We start from the raw sequence: 21,806 nt of genomic DNA on the forward strand, positions 1-21,806 counted from the left end.
GTGGCAGAGAATTTACCTATATAATAAAAAATGTATTTTTGATTCCATTTGATTGGTTCTACAATAATGTTTAAATTCGTATGCCATGCTTTATCATTGAATTTAAATTTAATACATCCATTACCTAATAACCCATTCAATTGACGAAGTACACTGGATACCTATTGAACTACCTAGTTTTTGTTTTAATTCAAATCAGATCTATTTTTACCGAAATATGTACATTTGAATTTTCTGAATATTGTGGTTTTTTAAAAATGTTTTAGTTCTTTTTTGATTTATTTTGATACAATTTTATTTTGTTTCTTGGTAATAATGTTTAAAAATCAATAAAAATTAATGAAAAATAATGTTCAATGTAGTTGCTCTTACGTCAATTTAAAAATAAATATAATTTTCATAATTTTTTTTAGCACTTTAACATTTTACAAAACTCGTTAAGAATTTAAATGGTCAATATTTTTGAAATTATTCGGTAGTTAAAAATACATAACATTTTATTCAGCGTGAATTCACATACATTTTTTATAATATTGTTAAAAAAAATAGAATTTTAACAAAATTGGATAAGTAAACGAAAAAAAAAAACAGGGAACTAGTATTTATAAATAATATAATATTATAATAGTTAGTCACATTAATAGATGTGTTAAATTTGAATTTATTTTTAAATTAAAAGATTTTAAATAAAATTGTTAGATGAAAAATCATTTTTTAATATTTGCTTTAAAGTAAGACCGCAACACATCAAAACTGTATTAAACTTTAAGCTTTTGTAGTTCAAATTAAATATTTTAATACACACATAGTTTGACAATTTTCTTGAGTTTGAAAAATGTTGTCAATATTTAAAAATATGGTGGCTTAAAGCAAAGTTTTTATTTTGAATTACAGTAAGAAGAACAACTTAAGAGGAATTTCGTTTAAAATTGTTCAGCCTGAAGTACCTATTATAGTTAAAAATGTTACGATTTTTCAACTAAAAATAATTGAAAAATGTTCGCTGTTTTAAGTTTTAACAATTAATATAAAAAAATGTATAATTGTAATATTTAACGATAGACGATGTTTTTCAGCTGTCCATAATAAGAATCTGGAAATGAATGAAATGTATAATCTGGAAGAGTTGTATTAAAATACAATATAATATATGAGTGTTAATACAATCTTCTGACTACTAGGTATATTAAAATAATGGATGCTAAATAGTAATATAATATTTTAAATCTCGTCTGGTTAATTTTTTCGAATGATTCGTTTGATTTTAGGCCAAGTAATTATTTATCTGAGAATGAAAATGCACAAGTGTCTATTTCAGGTCTACGAGGATTTAGATGTGTATCTACGAATGCCAGATTCGAATCTGCCATCTACGAAGGCTAGATTTTAATTCATGAAACTCATATCTAAAAATCCGCGTCGATCTTATAAAATCATAAAACCTATTTAATCTTTCTGCAATTAAACTATAATAACTTTAACGATGCTATAATATTTATTGCTCAAACAACTGGTCGACTTCTTACATTATTTTATTAATGCCGAGTGAAGGGATTGTTTAAAAAAAAAAAAGTGTTTTTTAACACGAAGGTACAATTGGTAGGTATTAATTTAAATTTAATACTACTAGCTGGATGGTGCAAGTTCAAGAAGACAAGAAAACATAATATACGATCATTATTAGATATCGATAATAATATTTGAATCGACTCAATTCCCCAACTATTACTTTCTCCGCATTATTATGTATTTAACTTAGTATGGTTATGTAATAGATATTTGAACTCTTATGGTATTTTGGTGCCCCCATATTTATATGTCCCACTCCTAGACAAAGAACGTTAATAAATTATCATGTATAGGTACAATTGAGGTACAATAAAGGTATAAATGTTATTGCATTTTTCAATAATTGTCTTTAGTGTAAATTAATGATTTTTATGGTAATAACAATAATAATAAATAAACAAAGACGCCGCTATTAATTAAATATATAAATTCGTTTATTACTAAATCTTAATTAAAATTTGAAGCAATTTCTGAAAATAGATATTAGAATGCCTGCGTTACGCTTTTATGGTAAATTTAATAATACTGGTAAGTTGTATATTCCCCCTTCATATTTTAAAAATATGAATTTTGATTAGTTACAACAGATAAAATAAGAACCGCTGATTCAGGGACTTAGCTTTTAGGGACCAGATTACAAATATCAAAAGGCACACCACCTACCCACCTCACGCATGCCTTTGCAAAATGGATAATGTTAATATTTAAAAACCAATTAGTTTTATTGATGGTTATGGCAAAATATATTTTAATGATATATTGTTACCACTTGGTAGGTGTTATATGTATTTGATTTTAATTTAAAATTCGACATTCGAAATTAGTTTTTGTTTGGTGAAGTACTCTGAAGTCTATGTGTACAATTTATTATAAACGCGAGTTCTGATAATATTATTAAAAGTAAAATTATTAACTTATTTACTATTTGTTAATTTACTAGTTCATTATATATTTAAAAAAATACTTATTCATATTATGTATGTACATAAAACTGTAAAAGGTATATACGTTTATTCCACAGTCTAGATGTTGGGCATCGGCATTTGTATCGCTTAACTCAGCTCAACGTAAGTCTGTGCTAAATTATTGTTTATTACAATCAATTTAAAATTAACGATAAATCTCCACACTGGAAAAAACAATTATAAACAGAGCTCTGTTTAGTAGAGTTTATAGGACTTTTCAAAATGTTAAGTGCTCATAAAAATGGTTTATGAGTAAATATTTTCATAATATATTGAATAAGTACCTTTAGATATAATACAGAATATAGACTTTAGTAATATTAATATAATATGAATAACTTTGTACTAAAATGTCAAGTCTTAATACCTTTAACTACAAATTGTACTAAAATAAATCCTAAGCGTAAAGTACCTACGTATTGTTAAATTATAAATTATTTTTTACCTTCATATATCATACTATTAATGCTTTTGTTTTGTATTAAATTAACACTAATTTAGTGAATTTATAATTAAAATCCCATGTCAATAATTTAATCCAAACTTCAGAGTAAACAATTTAGAAATCATCTCCATAGGCATAGGTACTAACCCTCTGCAGATTGTATACATTATTGGCTTCCAATAATCTCAATGTAAATCAGCCTCATCGCTTAAATCGGATTTGATGTATTCGCCTCATATCTTACTTGTCACTGGAGTTTCGTTCACTTTTTTCTCATTTCATATTATACTTATAAATTGTACGCAATTTTGTCTACAGTTTGTATAATATTTTTCTTTTTTAAATAATAAAAAAACAAATATGTTAATTTAATAGCATTACGGTACAAATAATTGTAATGTAAGGAACTTCAAACTCAAATTAATTATATGAATGTGCGTATTCTTAGTTACTCACTTACTCGTGTACATAATATGTAAAAATAATAAATAAGTAGGTATAGGTATATTATAATCTGCTATATTAATATTAGAATAATAAATAATGTTTTAACAGAATATACGTTTTACAGAATTTGTTATAATATCATCAGTATTCTTGTCACATCATATTGACATTAGAATATTGGCAAGTTATCCAAGGTCAAAATAAAAACGAACATAGGTACAAGAGATTATGGTGTACACCAAATAGTTAACCTACCTATGTTGTACAATATATTGGAATATATGAAGAATACGAATAAGAACTACTGCTTATTTTTATTCCAACTATATTCACAGGTTTTACATTATTTTTTTAGCCATAATTCATATTACGCACAACAAGTTATAAACATCATTAATTCTCAAAACATTGCTGTATCTACCCAGTTACAAACTTACATATATTATAATTTAACTACTTTTTTCAAGTAAAATAAATGCAACCAACTCAAATGGTTTTTAATTGTTATGTTTATTTTTGTTGTAATAAAGGCTTATAAACGATAGTTTATTATTTATTAGGCATACTTATTATTCATATTATTATATTTGTCAAACGAGAATTAAATATTTATTTTTTTTTTTTTTATATATAAATATATTGAGGTATGATAATAATATAATATATTATGTTGTACTGACAGGTCTATAAAAATCATCTTTCTTTGTTGCATATTATTTGCATGAATTTTTGAAAACAATATTTAAAATGTCCCAAATTAGAATTATATTTTGTACGTAATTTTCTAACTATGTTCATTCTATAATGTTATGATGAACAAACCTGTCATAATATGGTAACAGATACCATATAAAAAACTTGATGCATTTATGAAATCGGTACCAATTTAGAATTTATGATACCTACCAATTAAATATAGTTTTTATTTTTATGGCTTCAACTAAATACGTTTTTAGCCTATATTATGTTAGTATAAAAAAAAGAAAGGTATTAATATACATATTATTATATCGTACCTAATACAAATATTGAAATATTGACATGTTATTTTCAATGCATGGCTTAAGTTTATATTTGGAAAAATGTACTGATTTTGAGTGTTCTCTTCATTGGAGACTTGGTGATGTATATGAGAGGGTCATTTAGAATCTAACGGGGTTTGGTGTATTTGGGGTAGTTGATGACTTTAATATGCTCTATTGTTAGAATGTCATTACAAGTATCACATATAATGGCGATGGTTCCTTTCCGATGAGATAAGCATGACGTGTTAAGTGAGAGTGACCAATTTTAGCTCGAGTAATGGTTACTTCCTCTATTCTTTTAAATATATATTATATATTATTATGTATAACTATAGTTTTATCCTATGACTTTTAAATAAAAGTATATTTTATTTTATACCATTTATAAATTGTCAGTATGCCGGACGGAAATAACATTATAATATATTATTGAGCAAAGATAATTATTTATTAAGCAACACATCAATAGTAAATTATTTATCAATCTTGATTTATATAAATATTAGGTTGAGATAGGCTTAATAAATATGCCCAAGTATTGTTGAATCATATATAGTATGGAAGGATCTGCTTTGATATGTAATTAATCGATTACAGTGCTCACCAAAGTGCATGTTAATTATTACTTTATAGTAATATTACCTACTACAAAAGTGTCTACTACGCAGTTGAATATTTCATAAATTTATATTATTATAGACATGATATTACGAAAATATCTTGAGTAAAGATAGGTAGTGCTGTTATGAACAGTATTGTCTTAAAGTTTTCGATCAATCTAAGGTTAGAAACGACTGTTTATACTAAAATATGATTAGACAGACAATCTTAAGCCTTAGAATTTAGAAAAGATTAAGGGAAATGTAATATGAGCTGACTTTTAATAGGCAGTCTTGTAAAGTACTTGAGTAAAAGTATTCAAATACGTATTCTAAATACATTTGAAAAAAGTACTTGGGCACTTGGTATTTGAATACTTTTTTGAGAGTATCTGTATTTAAAATCAAATACTATTTTTAAATACTTTTTTCGTCTTACTTTATTTACAGTGACGCCAAAGTTAAATAAAATAAGATAAATTTGAAATTGTACAACATTTTAGATTCTGAGTGAAACGATGAATGTATTGATTTTACAAAGATGTGTGTTTTTTTTTTTTATTTTTTTTTTAAATTTTAGATTCTGAGTGGAACGATGAATGTATTGATTTTACAATGATGTGTGTTTTGATAGGTAAGCATAAAATAAAATAATTACATGGCTATAAAAAGAGTAACGATACCATTGGAAAATGATTTTACTTCTTTTCCAAATAAGTTACTGAACTCCTACAACAACAAAATTAAATTAATTTTATTAAACACAAAATTAAACAACGTAATTGGTGCAAGCTTAACAATATAATTTTCCTAATAAAATGTATAAGAAACATGGATTTAAAAAAATAACTGTACTACCTACTGTTTGATATTAATTTTTTTTTTTTAGATTCTGAGTGGAACGATGAATGCATTGATTTTACAATGATGTGTGTTTTTTTTTTTATTTTTATTTTTTGTGTCTGTCATCACGGTTTGGGGCAGTAAAACTGCTTCGATTTTCTTCAACAGTATCTTGTTTGGTGGGAAAGTGAATCTAGTTGGTGAATTCGGTGGGTCAACATTTGAAATTTCCTATAGTTTTCAAAAGCGTCGTGAAAAACAAAAGAAAAATTAAGGAAAAACGGGAATTTTTACGCAAAATCTGTTTTCTAGAAAATTGATTTTGGTTTTTGGTGTAACTTTTAAACGAATGACTGTAGATACATGAAATATTCATTGGTTGTTTATATTTCCATTTTCTATACATGATAAAATTTTCAAAATATTTTGATTTGTTTTGAGCTGTTTACGGACAATTCCAGTTTCCAATTTAATTAGTTTTTATTTCTATGAATGTCAATAAAACATTATTTGTTGAGTAAAAATACTTGAAAATTGAATACAAGGATCCAACTATATTGTTACAATGGCATTTGAAAAATATTAACCCTACACTGCATACAAGGGCATATATGCATTATAACATTAGATGGTTATGCACCTAAAGTATGTTCGATTAAAGCTAATGAAAACCTGGCTATCATTTGCTTAAACCAGTTAAAAATTAGTAGTTCGTAAAATTTTTTTAAAATTTAAAATTTTTTTTTTTATGATTTTTCCTAAAATTATTGAATGGAACTATATAACATATAATTTTTTAGCAAAAAAAAAATGTCATGCAGTGTAGGGTTAAAAATCCTTAGTCACAGTTTTTTTAATTAGCATTTAAAGTTCAAAAATTGACAAAATATGTAAAAATCACGAAAATTAGCAAATTATTTTGAGTTAATAATTCGTAAAAATTTTTCTTTTTAGAACTAAGATTTTAAAATGTAATACAAGATTCTTTATAGGATAATCTACCTTTATCAAAAAAAAAAAAATGTCTATAAGAAACTCAAATTAAATTTTTATGAGCGTTTGAAATTCATATTTTTACAACATTTGATATTTACTCGATTTCTTACGTAACGATTTTCTTATTTTGTTATAATTAAAAAACGAGTGACTGTAGAAACTTGAAAATTTCACCGAATGTTTATATTAGAATTTTATGCTAAGGTATGTCTAATACCTAGTCTGACATACCATCTCTGCTCAGAATCGTTTTTCTTATACAATGATATTATATCATTGAATTCAAATTTAATACCATCCATTTTACAGTGACCCACTTGTAACCTACTGTACAGCAGAGCGACATCCACTTACCCACCTTTTTTAACATTTAAAACTAGATGGTGCTAAAATAAAAAATTAATTCAGTTTACTAATGATTCAATTTATCTCAATAGTCCAAGGTAAAAAGGTAAGACACATTTAAAAAAAAAGTATTTGATAGTATCTGTGAATACTTTTTAAAAGTATTTGTATTTGTATTTAAATACTTTTTTTTCAAGTATTCAAGGTGGAATGAGCGGAAACTATTTAAAAAAAGTTAACTATTGTTGGAAAATTAGTATTCATTATTATTGTTTACTACGTATTAAATATATTTTAACTATACGTACATATTCTGAATTTATATACGTCACAACTAAAATTGCTTATTATATTGCTTAATCTTTCTCGTAATTTTTTTAAAACTATTTTTAAATATAGGTGACTATCGATATCTTGTTAATTTATAGTCTAAACCTTAATATTTTCCTTATTTTTATCATTATAATATTACATCGCGTCTGATCACAACAAATATGTATATTTGATTTTGGTTATTTTCCTAAAATGTAATTTAATTAATTATTTTTTTGTTTGATATTTAAACTTCCGCAACACATAATCATTTATCAGTCGATCATGTTTTGTGCTTATTATTTTTATTTTTATTGTCATATTTATATGTTTGAAGTGCTATATAAATTTTATCCATGAGGAATTTGTGTGAATATGTTAGATAACCAAAATAAATATAAAAACTTAAATACTAATAAAACTTATTTATATTTAAATAATTTTAAATTTAAAAAAAATTATTTATAAAATTATTTGTGATACATCTCATATGGACATGGAACGTACAGGTAACATTTTAATTTACAATTGATATAATATAGAAACGCTCGCAACGTCAATGTCATAAGTACATAGTTTCGAATAACATGCCACCCTTTTCGACAGTCGTGGTCATTAAATTATGTTGCCGACTAGGGTGGAAATGTTTTGCTTTGGTCCGGATCAGTGCCATACAAATACTGTCATTATCCCTCATATTCAAAATAGGTAGACATTTAACACAATTTTCAAGGGAAGAATGCGAAACCTAAACATTCATTTGAATTAAATGATAAACCACTACCAAAGCTACAAAATTATAATAACGATACAAAAACAAAAAATGTATATAATATATTTTAATTAATTGCGAGACTAAAATCTGCGGGTTAAGACCTCCCACATTTCTACTACGACTTTATATGGAATTGCTTTGAGTAGGTAGGTATTATTATAACATAATATGTAAATAAAATTAGTAATAAATTTAGTGTACTACAAATATAATACTTTAGGTCAAACTGCTTTAGGCTCACGACACATGATTGTCGGATGTATTTTTAATTCTCGTACCTTTCCACTTGTTCAAAACAAACATTCATGAAGTTATACTACTACTTTTAGTTATAACCTTGATTATAGTTTATAATATAACATCAGACGTTTTAAAATATACTAATAATATAATATTTTTTTATTATAATGACCTCAACAAGGAAATTAGGATCAATTAATAATGAATGCAAAATTGAGAATAGGTTATGAAATAAAGCTGTAAAAATGTAAGTGGTTAAAATCTAAAATCATTATTCTATGTACTTACCCTTTTAATATAATGTTTCACTCATGAGTCATCGGTAATAATATCTTAGTAAAAACACGGTTTATAAATGTTTTGTTAATATACACGTTAAATAAAAAAAATGGGAATAATAGGTAACCGTTCTACTGCAGTGTAGCCTGTACCTACAGTCGAGTGTTTTCGAATAAGTCCTTTGTCATCGAGTAAGTCACTACAATATAATATGTGTTCAATTTTAATTAAATGATAAATCAGTGCATACAAAAAATGATTCCAAGTGAAGACGGGCTATCATATATCAGCCTATATTACTAAGTACCTATCCACTCACTATATATTTAATTATATATATTGATATTGCTATATTGTAGCTATTTATTTTACAATTTATCTAATTATATTTGCTGAAGACATTGAATTTATTTTATTTAATTATTATAGTAGTTTATATTTATAATAATTGATTATTGTCATCCACGTATGCGTCAATACCACCTTACCATAAAATGGTGTGAATAGATTCGTGGTATAAAATAATATAGGGTATAGATTAAAATTAATATAAATGTTTTGAAAACGTTATTGTGTATTTGTGTATATAAAATATAATATTAAGTATTTGAAAATTTCAAGTATTTACGGTCATCCATTTTTAAATTACAACATAATAAAAACATATAATGAGATATCGTTATTTAAGCGTGACTATCCTATTTCGTTAAAATGTAAACTTCAGAAACTCAAAAAATTGTTTTTGTAATTACGCTAAATTCAAATCAATTTTGTAAAAAACAATTTTTGCGTGAATATTCCCGTTTCCTTGTTTTTTCCCTCGATTTTTAAGAAGAGTTCTCGGAGTTTTTTACTTTGACCTTCCGAAGTATCAAATAATTTAAATTTCCTACCAAAAAATATATTGAAGTTTAAAATCTAATAGGTCATTACTGATCCAAAAGGTGATGAATGACATAAATAAAATAAAAATAAACGCATATTATTGTATAATCAATTATATTCTCAATTACATTCATCGATCGAAGCAGAATCTAAAAAAATAGTTAATAGTAGAAGGGCGTCATTAAATATTAAGATCGAAATAATTATTTTCTTTAAAATTATTTAGAAATAACGAAATACAGTTGAAAAATAAAATCAAATCAACTAATTTTTTACCATAATAATCATCACTTTACGCATTCTGTGTATTTATTTAAAAATGTGAGAAATTGAAATGTGAATGCTTATACAGGCCCGTGTAGGGCCTATAACTCAAGGTACATACATCTCATCTATTCGATAAGGTGAAAAAATAGTACTTAATTGTTTCTGGTGTATTTCAGACGATTACTCAAACTGAACCACATTGTATTATTATAAATGTCGAATGGCTTATCGAATGTTCGTTTATATACTGGCTTTATCTGGAAATCGGTATTGGATTGAAAGCTGTCGGATCAATTATTATTCCGATGCGAAATCCCGGCGCACAGCCTAGGTTTAAATAATAGTTTTAATGTTCGTCTCACCTACTACGGCGACTGAGCCACCGCGGTAATTTATCATTTCCCGCGGAGATGGCGCTACGAAGGCCTTAAATCCGACCGATATGCACACAGCTATAGGTGTATACGATCGATATCCCTTATTCGGATAAAATAATATTATAGTCTGTAGGCGTTTAGGCATTTTTTTTCACACCCCCAGCGCATCGTGAAAATTAAAATAACGGTCGGGAAAATTATAATCGTCGTTTCGGTGACGAACGCGTTTTTTCGGTCTTGGAATATTTTGATAGATCTCCGGTAATTATTATATTATACGGCTGCGTACGACGAATAAATTAATGTCTGATAACTGATAGGTAGGTTAACTCGCCTGCAGCTTTGGCGGTCGCGTGGGCTCGACGAAGACGTATTTTCCGTTTCCGGCATAGGTACACTATACAGCTCGACGATTCAATATCAGTACACACATACGCACACACGCTCATATATTGAAGCCACCGATTGTGCGTACGCGAGGAACATGTACAGCTGCAACACACGCACACAATATTACGATACTATTATGTAGTTTATGTTATTATTATGTACAGAAACCGGTAGAAAAAACAAAACCAGTTTCGCTGCTAACGTATAATAATATTATATTATATTATATTTTTTTACTTTTTTGTCGCGGGTCGGCGGGCGTAAAGGTCGCCGACAATCCTTCGCCGGTGGCTGTCGCCGGCCAAGCTCGCGGTCCCTCTCCCGTCGCGTACAATCGTCCTGACGGCACAGCATCTGTCGTCCGTGGTCTCCGCTGCCGGTTCAGTCCGTGTCCGTTCGCGACCTTATAAGACGCCTCACAGTCGTAAATCGCCCGCGTACCGTTTTTATACTACAGCATCACAATAGTATATTAATATAATATTATTATATTGAACACATCGTAATAATTATATAGGTAAAGTCTATTATATGCATGCCATCGTCGTTGCAACCGCTTCGCCACGTGTCCGATCACAAAGATAAAAATAACATAACTAATTGTACGGCCCGACGAGATAATAGTGATTTTAAATAGTAGTTATCGCACCTGCACGATGACGGTGTTTACTAATGCCCCGTCAGCCGAGCAACTATATATAATATTATAATCCGAAGAACTATACCGTCGTCTTCTGCTGCTGGCGACCGGCGGATGTATATTTGAAATGCGTGGTCCGCCGATGCTATAATAATCACCCTCTATCAGAACACACCGACGCCGAACCGTCGAAATCTCATTATAACTGACAAGTGTTACGTACACCGACATAGGTACTGTTTATTTTTTATACATACGCATCGAAATCGTTATCATTTGAGACGAGACAACAACGAAAAAAAGGATTACGTCATATAATATCTCTTCCAAGGACGAATTCCTGAAACCGCGGTCGTTTCGGTTTTTGATTCATCGCACCGTGAAAGGTAGGTATTTGACCTTTTCGATATCATGTTTGCAGTTGTTATTATTATTATTATTATTATTATTATTATCCTCACTACGCGCGTAATAATGATAATATTTTGTTGGAAATATTCACGTTTCCTCTCATCTTATATCATATATATTATAATATAATATCAAATATTCGTAGTAGAATGCATACTAGGGTACACATAGGTATATTAATATTATTATTTGACAGAAAATGGTTACGTACGTAGAATTTTGTTTGATGATGATAATAATAGTAATTACACCAAGAGCGCTAACGCATTTATGTATAAACTTTTCATGGATATAGGTAACATGAAAACCACGTGTAACTTTGCCTCTGTAGGTAAACACCGAGTTATTATACGATGAGCATAATTACACGGTTAATTATTTTAATTTGGTTTAAATAAAAAAAATAGCGACGGCGCGCTTGTAAGATTTTTCCAACGATATATTTTGATTTAATTATTATCTTTCTCCGTTGAACTTTCATGGTCACCACACAAGGAATTATTCGTTATGCAATTTTCGTTGAAAATAATTACATTTTTTTCAATTATAAATTGTGCTTTGTTCGTTTGTTGATAAGTAAACGAACAATTTTCATAAAAAAAGTATGTTTAAATATTATAAAGGTTTAACTCAAATGTGTGAGTTTTAAAAATTATGACATAGTTTTTATGATACATGCACTATATGGATTATTAAATTGATGTGCTACATGATTTTAAACGTTTTATGTTTAGCAATATTATTTTAGTTTTTTAAAGAAACACTTAAGTCTTCACTATAAATAAAGCAGTAAAACAATTTTTGATTTAGAGCGGAAAGGCTGATATTTTGGTTTCATAATGATGGTGTGTGGTTTCTTTTTCATTGAATACTGTTTAAATGAGTCTGTCTGAATGTAGCTTTTAGCAACAACAGTTTTTAATTAGGTCTAAACCATTTCTTTGGCAAACCACTAAACCGAGATTCGTTCGTAATCATTTTTTCTTTTTAATTTAAGAAGTTCACACCCGTGTCGACCAACAGAACCATCCATCTCTAATAGTGTAGTGTGTAGTGTAGTCATATTACATTAAGTTAGAAAATGTATATATGTAATTTTTTTGGGGGTTCCTACATAATGTTAAGTTTCCAAACGAAAAAAATACGAGTCAAGCTCAATATAAAAATAAAAACAATATAAATTGAGGTTACAGAAAGAAATATTAACCTTAACATGTCATGTAAAACCTTATGACAACCAAATCTATCGTCTAAAAATCCGAGGATAAAATATGTATACTATATTCCTACATACTTAGTTGCTCAGATTTTTTTAATATCGTGTCAGTTTATCTGATTTTATTTTTTGTCGAAAAAAGTGAATAATTTTTGATGGTTGGTCTTTTTGCCCATGCCACTCTTTCCCTAACTTAAAGGCATTGTGTAACCCTTAAAACCCTTTAAAATGTCGGCACATAAATCTTCTCCATTTCGGTCGCTGCATTTTGCAACAGTCACGTTAGCTAACCGAATATTAAAAATTCTCTTTTCATGTGCTGTCTGATGCAGCATACGACGTTTCATCATTTAACTACGGTGAGTGTACAAACTACACAGAATAATATTATACAAATAACAGCTATTACGATGTGTTGACATATTTCTTGCCTAAGATTTTATTGCTGCTCAGCTTAATCAATTCAAGTAAAAAAAAGTATTATTTTTCTATAACTTAAAGACAATACAGCATAATAAAATATTGCATTATTTTATCGGTTTACAATACTTGAGACTAGTTAAATAAAATTACATTGTATGAAGCGAAATTATTATTAGAAATAAAATACAGTTATTATTTCTGTGGCCTTTTATTTTATGTGACTATGGGAAAAAAATGCTTAGGTCTGAAATTTGTTTAAATTTTTATTGTGTTAAATTAATATAATATTATTATTTATTTTAAAGGTAAACACACTGCACAAAAAAAAAATGTTTTCTTAAAATTATTATTTAATATTAAATTATTGTAGTGAGAACAATTAAAACGGTTTGGTCAAAATTCAATGTAAAAAAAAAAAATAATATTATTTAAGGAAATATTAGGGTATTTATAATGGCCGGATGACGTCATTGGGCCGGGCTCGATATTATAACTTAATATCTTAAACGTGTAAAAGTTGCTTACTTTACACGATAATATAATTCATGTTCCTGGCAATACTAGGTCATGAGATTATTTTTACCCGCCAATATGCAAAACGAATTTTGCTAAAAATTCCCCAATCATAAAAATGATGTCCATTACCAATAATAGTAGATCTCTAGTACCAAGGCCACATTAATGTTTGTATAATTTTATTATTACTTTGTACTTTATTATTACTATCATTAATTTATTATATTTAGTTCATCTATATACATATAATATATTCTATTATATATCTTACTTGTAAAAAGCCGAATGGCATTAATTCATATAAATAAAAAATAAAAAAATAAATAATTATCCATCTAAACATTTTAGTTTTGATGTTTGATTTACGTATAAATGTGTGTCTTTTTGTGCTAAATACGATAGAAGTATCAGAATTTTATTAAAACGTTTAGTTATTTTATACGGCAAGCCCAGTCCAATTACATCACTTGGCATCATTGAATTCTTCATAACTCATTGAATAATGTGACTAGAAACGTTAAACCTATACCATTTTTTTAGAACTGAACATTCTTTCAAATTAAAGAAAACTTTTTCTGTCTTTAAACTAGAAACAGTAGATATTCATATATTATGAAATGCATATTTGATATTATTCTATTGTTTTATTAATTACTATTTAGTACCTAATAGGTTGATTTAATAAATTATCCATACAAATCACAAATAGTCACTAGTTAGATGACTTAACCTAACTACTATGTGTAAATAATGGCAAAGAAAATATATTACTTTTTGAATTTATCACTAGACATTAGTCATAAATCATGTGAGTAATGATACTTCATCACATTCTTAAACAATATTTATTGTTTTAAGAGTAGCTCTACGTATTATAATAATGTTTTTTTCCGTGTAGCTCAATTATTATATAATTTGTAGATTCCTAAGTAATCATAATTTTGTTAATTGTATATGTATAGGCGTATAGTAAATGATAGCTAATTTACTGCAAGATCTATAGACTATAATTAAAAAGCTAACTATAAGTATCATTGTTTGATACTATAAATAATATCTAGTCTTGGGAAATAAAGGTAAGTATTTATAATTTATAATTCACACATTAAATAATATGATAAAGCATTGAATTTAAATTAGTTTTTATATTATATCGTAGCTCGTGTATTTTTAACCGTATAATAACAGTTGAATTATAATTCCGTACTAGTTATAATATGCACATTGTAAATGCATTTAAGTTGTAATGGTATGAAATATCAATAAACTATCATAGATCGCTTATAGACGACAATTGGTTGACATTTAAAACAAGTTAAATAAAAAAAATCTAGTTTTTTTATTACATTATTTAATCAAACCTATTTGTACTTAGTAAATGAGGAAATTGGTACAAGACTGTAAATATTTGAAGTACATGATTTAGTGTAAAATAAAATAGATTAATAAACCATACTTGCCCTTGTAACAACAAAACTACTGCAAATAGGGCTACATTTTATTGCGTGTTAACAAGTTCTCCTTGCTAACATTTAAAAATTCTACTTATTCAAATTATATTATTATTACTATTTATATGGTAATAGTAGAAATTGTGTTCAATATTGAAACTAAGAGATACTTAAAACTTATTTAAAAACTACTTGTAAGTACCATATTGAAAAAGTTATATTAAATTATAATGGAATAATAAAATTATAAAAATGTTGGTTAATTATATAGTTATATCTGATTAAAATTCAATCTTTCATTGAAACACGCTATTCGAAATCTATTCTCTTCAAGGAAAAACTATAAATTATAAATCTGTCTTTGTTAATAAGTAAGTAGTAACCATGATAACAAAACCTTACAAAAAATCGGCCAGAAACAAAAAATATTTTCTCCGCCCTCATATTTATGCTAAAAAAAATACTTATTTATGCGTCATCATCTTATTGTCAGTTATAAACATATAATATATATGGACTATATGGTATAAAATTTTGTCGTGATTTATAAGCTTCAACTTAAAACAAATACGGTACTTTCAATTAATATTCATCAGAACCAATGTCTATGTTGGTCATAAAATCGTAAATATTAAACCTGAATATAATTATCATCCCTAAACAAGGACCATCATTTTACAAACGGTTATACAAAAAAAACTAAATATTTAATCAAATCTTCTGAAATTCTAATTTATCCTATATTTATTTGGATGGGCGGGAGAACGGTTGGTTGAAACACGTTTGTATGTGTGGCAAGGGTTTGTAGCAAAAAATCCGGGTGGTCACCCATCCGGGAGCTAGCAACACCTGCTGATACGTACACTAACAGTATTTACGCAGTTAAGTGTACGGATCGCGCCACACCAACTACATTACAATAATTGTTAAAATATATTAATCGTTTTAAGTTTATTTCTCAATGTATTGAGAAAAACATTTCGCCTATCGATATTAGTATATTTTTGACTTTGAAGAAAATTTATGAGTCATAATAATAATATGTATAAACTATTAATAAGTAACCATTAATTGTATATACACAATACACCTAGCAGGAATTATGTAATTTTTACATTTCATTCGTTTCTAAGGTGATAGACAAAGCATTACACAAAATTGGTTAGAAAATAAAAATATCTGTACACAGCCCAAAAACATTTTTTTTGTTAAAAATGAAAAATTTTGATTAATATAATTTATCAATGATTATTATGTTTACTCATTACATTTTTGTTGTTTTAGTTTTACAACTAGGTATCATGAAATTTACTAATATTAATTTAATATAGTATTTGATTTGTGCTATGCATAACTTAAATGTGTATTAATATTTCTTTATACAAATATGTAGTAATATTTTAATTTTTAGATTTAGTGATTGGTCATTGGTATCACTGTATCAGTATATTATAATACTTGTAAATAAGGAAATTCAATAATGGGTACCTCTGGTACCTACCCAACTATTAATATTTCATTTGCAACTTCCTAAATTTATATAACAAATTGGAGCTTTCAAATGTATTTTCTTCTTCAAATTCATAAATTATATTCTAAAAACGATAGTTAATATCACACTATAAGACCTTCTAAAATTAACTTTACTGACTTCTTTGAACTACCAATTTTAAGTGCTCCTGTTGTATCAATATGTATATTAATGTGTAAAATAATATGTATTATATTGGTTGTATAATATATAATGGTGTGATAATGTAACATTGTGAGTAATACTAATTAATAATTAAATAAGTACTACTAATTTCATGACTATATACCTATTGAATGACATTATGACATGGCTATACAGGTGGACGTTACTAACCGTGTTTCTGGACCCTTGGAAATTATATTAAATTAATTATACTGTAAGTCACATGTAAATATCCAGTATGTAAACAATTAATTCTAAAAAGTTTATAAGTATTGAAAAATACTACGTCATTACTGTAACTTGTAAATACTATAATCATATATCTAATATTGGAATGAAATAAAAAAAATGAATGATTTATGAAATTTTTTCGAAATTAGGAACGAATATATATTATCATTCGTGTAATAATAATAATAACTTAATTCTTAGGTAAATATTTTGTTTATTATTATTAATTACGAATTGCAATGAATGAAGTTGTATAACTTTACCTTAATAGCAACAACACGTATCGCATTTTGGGCAAAATGAGATTTATATATCAAAATATTTGTAATCTCCTTGCGCATATAATTGTTAACTATCATCACAGAACGATATAGAATAGACACTAGGTCAGCTGTGTGGGTTTACGTATCCCTACGATATGAAGTATTGAACTCTATAAATTGTACCGTATCCGTAATCTGATAGAATGTTGGAAACGTGTATCCCTCTTTGTTACGAAATCTTAAAAACGGATACAAGGCAATGGCCAATGGGCATTATTATTATTCTATGGACTGTGATAATGATGTTGAAATGATTTATTTAAATGATAACATATGCCACGCCCCCTGGAGACCATGTTCAAGGCCACAGTCACCCGATTTTGCCAATACACGCAGTGTCGTACCCCTGCTATCATGCACGCAGTAGAATCATTAGTTTCCCGCTAAAAGTGATTTTAGTGATAGCACGTATAATAAATTCACCTGTGATACCGCTTATTTAATTCAGTTTAATGTCTCTCCTGAAAAGTAGCAAAAATACGATACGTGTTGTTGCTGTTAAGGTAACGATAAGTAGGTACACACTTAAATGATTATGATGATGACGTTGATGATAATGATGATGATGATGATGATGATGATGATGATGATGATGATGATGATGATGATGATGATGATGATGATGATGATGATGATGATGATGATGATGATGATGATGATGATGATGATGATAAATGATGATGAATGACTGTATAAAATAAGATTATTAGCTTCCTAATACAATAATTATAAATTTAACTTACAAAATAATATATTACCCTAGGTGGCTAGGTACTGTTATTAATTAATGCAATAGTGTTGTTTAGTTTTTACTTAATATTACATTCATACATATATTATCATATGTGCTTGTATAATTTAAAACAATAATTATTATTTAATATAAAAAAATTATACGTTGATAAAGTACCTACCTATCCATAATAATAATATGTTGTATATGTTGTATATGCAACAATGCATAATAAATTATATATTTATATAATATATATATATTACTTATATTCTAAATGTTTAATAAGTAAAAACAATATAAGTTACTTTTTACCTTATATTTGTTTTAAGTACATTCTAAATTTATAAATATGTTTTTTTTATCAAATAACTAGACATTTTTATTTAAAATAAAACATTTATACATTTTTTTTATAAAAACTGGCACTTAACTATAATAACTTTTTCTTTAGGTATAGCAAGTTACGTTGTCGTATCCAGAGGTCATTGCTTACGATGTTTTAATTATAATAAATAGTTTATGTAATATTTTAAATAATAATATAAGAAAACGATTTATTGTAATTTGTAATTTATTTCTAAAAGAAAAAAACAACGAGTAACGTTGAGAAAATGACTCATTTTCTAATTAAATCAAATTATTTTAATACATTTAATAGTAATAGTTATTCCATATGATTTTGATAAACTGAAAAGTTTCGATCATATATGTATACAAGAATATTGTATACTCACATTAGTTGGGAACTCGCACCTATACATTTTTGTTACACTTCAAATAAATTTTAAAAGCGGTATACACTAATGATATAATAATCTTCTGTGCCTTCTTCTTCTTCTTTGAGGAATCATATAATAATAATATGATCGTAATAATTATTTGTAAGCTGCACGTCCCGTTGATCACCGATCGCTGAATTTATAATGTATTGAAAATGATTTTCTGACGCTCAGTCACTGTGGTCTTTTGTCGCCACCCACATGCAATAATTGTAAGCACGTTATGGTAAATAATATTATAATACTATAGCTGATCCCGTGCACTTCGTTTTCTGGCAACCAATAATTATTATTATAATAGCTTCAAAACCCATGGCAACCATTTATAAACAAAAATGTCCATTGGAAATCTCAAAATTCCTATTTGAGCACCTCCCGGGGTTGGTCCTCTCCCTTTTTAAATTAGCATATCTTCTGAAAAGCCGCGGTATAATCTATCTATGCATATAAAAATATCTGATCCGGTTCACTTCGTTCCCCATTAAAATTGACAAATCTATGTGAATAATATGCTTTACATATCACCATGGCAACCATTTATATACAAAACATTCCATCGGAAATTTAAAAATAATATTTAATTGGTTGCCATGGTAATACGGAGACGCACCGACGAAAATCTCAAAATAGTATATAATTGGTTGCCATGGAAATATGGAGACATAATACATGGACGGAAATCTCAAAATAATATATAAATGGTTGCCATGGTAATATGGACACACACACACACACACACACACACACACACACACACACACACACACACATACACACATATTCATTTTTATGTATATAGATTTGTAGTAACCATTATAGTAGGCACACGGATAAACTAAAAGTCATGGTTACGTCTCCGTGTAATAATTATTGCTGGGCTGTCCAAAAAATGTTTCATCGACTTCGTCACCTACATATAGCTGACATAACATCGTCTTGCGAGGTCTCGTTGCGGGTGGGTAACGGTGTGGGGAATTCTGTGGTCTTTATTTACGATTGCACGCATAGAGGTACTTACAACTCATAATAATAATCTGTAATGTGCAGCATAATGCCAGCTCGCAGTTCACGTCGTTCGACGAGGTCGACCGTAATAAAAAAAAAAAACAATGCAACTATAAAACAACGTGTCAACATTTGGAGTAGGCGATATTTAGATGCAGAATTATCACGCGTGTCCGCCACCGTTTGAATGTCATATATATGCCGTAATCTCATAATAATAATAATATTATATTATATATACATAATAATAATACTATTGTATAGGAAGCGATGGCGCTCGGTGTACGCGTATAATACAACAAGTACGAGTATGTGCATTTTTATTCTTTTCGGTGACCTCTAAAATACACGTTAGGTATCCGACCAGTTCTCCTCCACGCGGATATAGCTGACAAACACGTTCGGACTCGTCGTCTTCGTCGTCGTCGTTCGCGGTTTCGACGACCCTCCGGACTGCGGTTTTGTGCGCGTTTATTATAAACGAGTGCGAGTACGTGTGCACGCACGACGTCTGCCTGTTACTCTCGACCGCATATCAATAATAATTATAGTCTGTTTCCTATAGTAATAACCCTAAATTGTAATCGTATCGTCTCGATCGCGTGTTGCAGGACGCACGACATTCGAGAATATCGATCACCGCACCACCACCATCACCTCCCCACCAATCGCCATGGAGGACATTGCGCTGGGACCATCGGCGACCCTGCCACAGCCGCAGGCCAAGGATGAGGTTTGCATCGAGATCAGGGACGCCGTGAAGATATATGACAGGAACAACGTGGTGTTCAGGGGTTTGAACATGACCGTGCCCAAGGGTAAAATGTAAGTATTTTTCACGTCGAATCCAATAGCCGCTAGATAGTGCACAAGTTATCGTTGTTCGTTTTGCACCCCCGAAGCACTAAACCGATAATGATATTGCATGCGACCGTTTGTCTGAATAAATTATTATTCGAATTCGCTTCAAACAGTCTACAACAAAAAATTTTGAATTTCAAAGATTTAGCGAATAAGAATGTCCATCGTAGTAATATAATAGCTTATTACGGAGGCCAAGCAATGACAATTCATGATGTATATCGCGTTATGATTTTTTTTTCTTAACTTAATTCTCAACCACCCATATTGAGTAACAAATGAATTTCAAAATATAATAAACACGAAATATGTGCAATATGTTTGCACGCATATTCAGTACCTACCAGTAAATAACTGTGTTCTGATATTATAAACTCTTACTGCTATCAATGGATCATATTAATATTATATTTAAGTTTGAGGGACAATTTTTTGTTGACCCTTTTTTTTTACTCAGCCAATGAAGATGATATGAGAAATATAAAATATTGAAATCAAGACATTTTTGTAATAAACAATATGATTGAAATAAAAAAATAGAAATTAACTATTATGGATATCAAATAATATGCATCATGTACCTAGAAAATATGTTCACGTCATATTTAAACTAAACATTTGGATAGTTTATTTTTCAATTAACATTCACTAGGCACTTAATGTCTATTTAGATATAACTGTTTTGATTTCCTTCATATAGTGCCTATTATGATTATAAGTTTTGCAATTATATAGTCACCTGATGCTAATTTCAATGGA

General features: G+C 28.1%; 1 protein-coding gene across 2 annotated transcripts in view; it reads left to right on the forward strand.

Moving 5' to 3' along the window:
- Positions 1-11,157: 11,157 nt before the first annotated feature.
- LOC100569509 (ABC transporter G family member 23) overlaps positions 11,158-21,806 on the forward strand; it is a 36,392-nt gene continuing 25,743 nt past the window's right edge. The window contains exons 1-2 of one of the 2 annotated variants that reach the window (XM_003244914.4): positions 11,158-11,785; positions 20,798-21,011. In XM_003244914.4, the coding sequence (XP_003244962.1) occupies positions 20,860-21,011 (152 nt within the window). In that variant the 5' untranslated portion in view covers positions 11,158-11,785; positions 20,798-20,859. Of the gene's footprint in view, positions 11,786-20,797; positions 21,012-21,806 lie in introns of those variants that run through there. The other variant, XM_008185474.3, reaches the window with a different exon arrangement.

This window comes from Acyrthosiphon pisum, chromosome A1 (assembly GCF_005508785.2).
Source record: "Acyrthosiphon pisum isolate AL4f chromosome A1, pea_aphid_22Mar2018_4r6ur, whole genome shotgun sequence".
In the NCBI taxonomy this organism is placed as follows: domain Eukaryota; kingdom Metazoa; phylum Arthropoda; class Insecta; order Hemiptera; family Aphididae; genus Acyrthosiphon; species Acyrthosiphon pisum.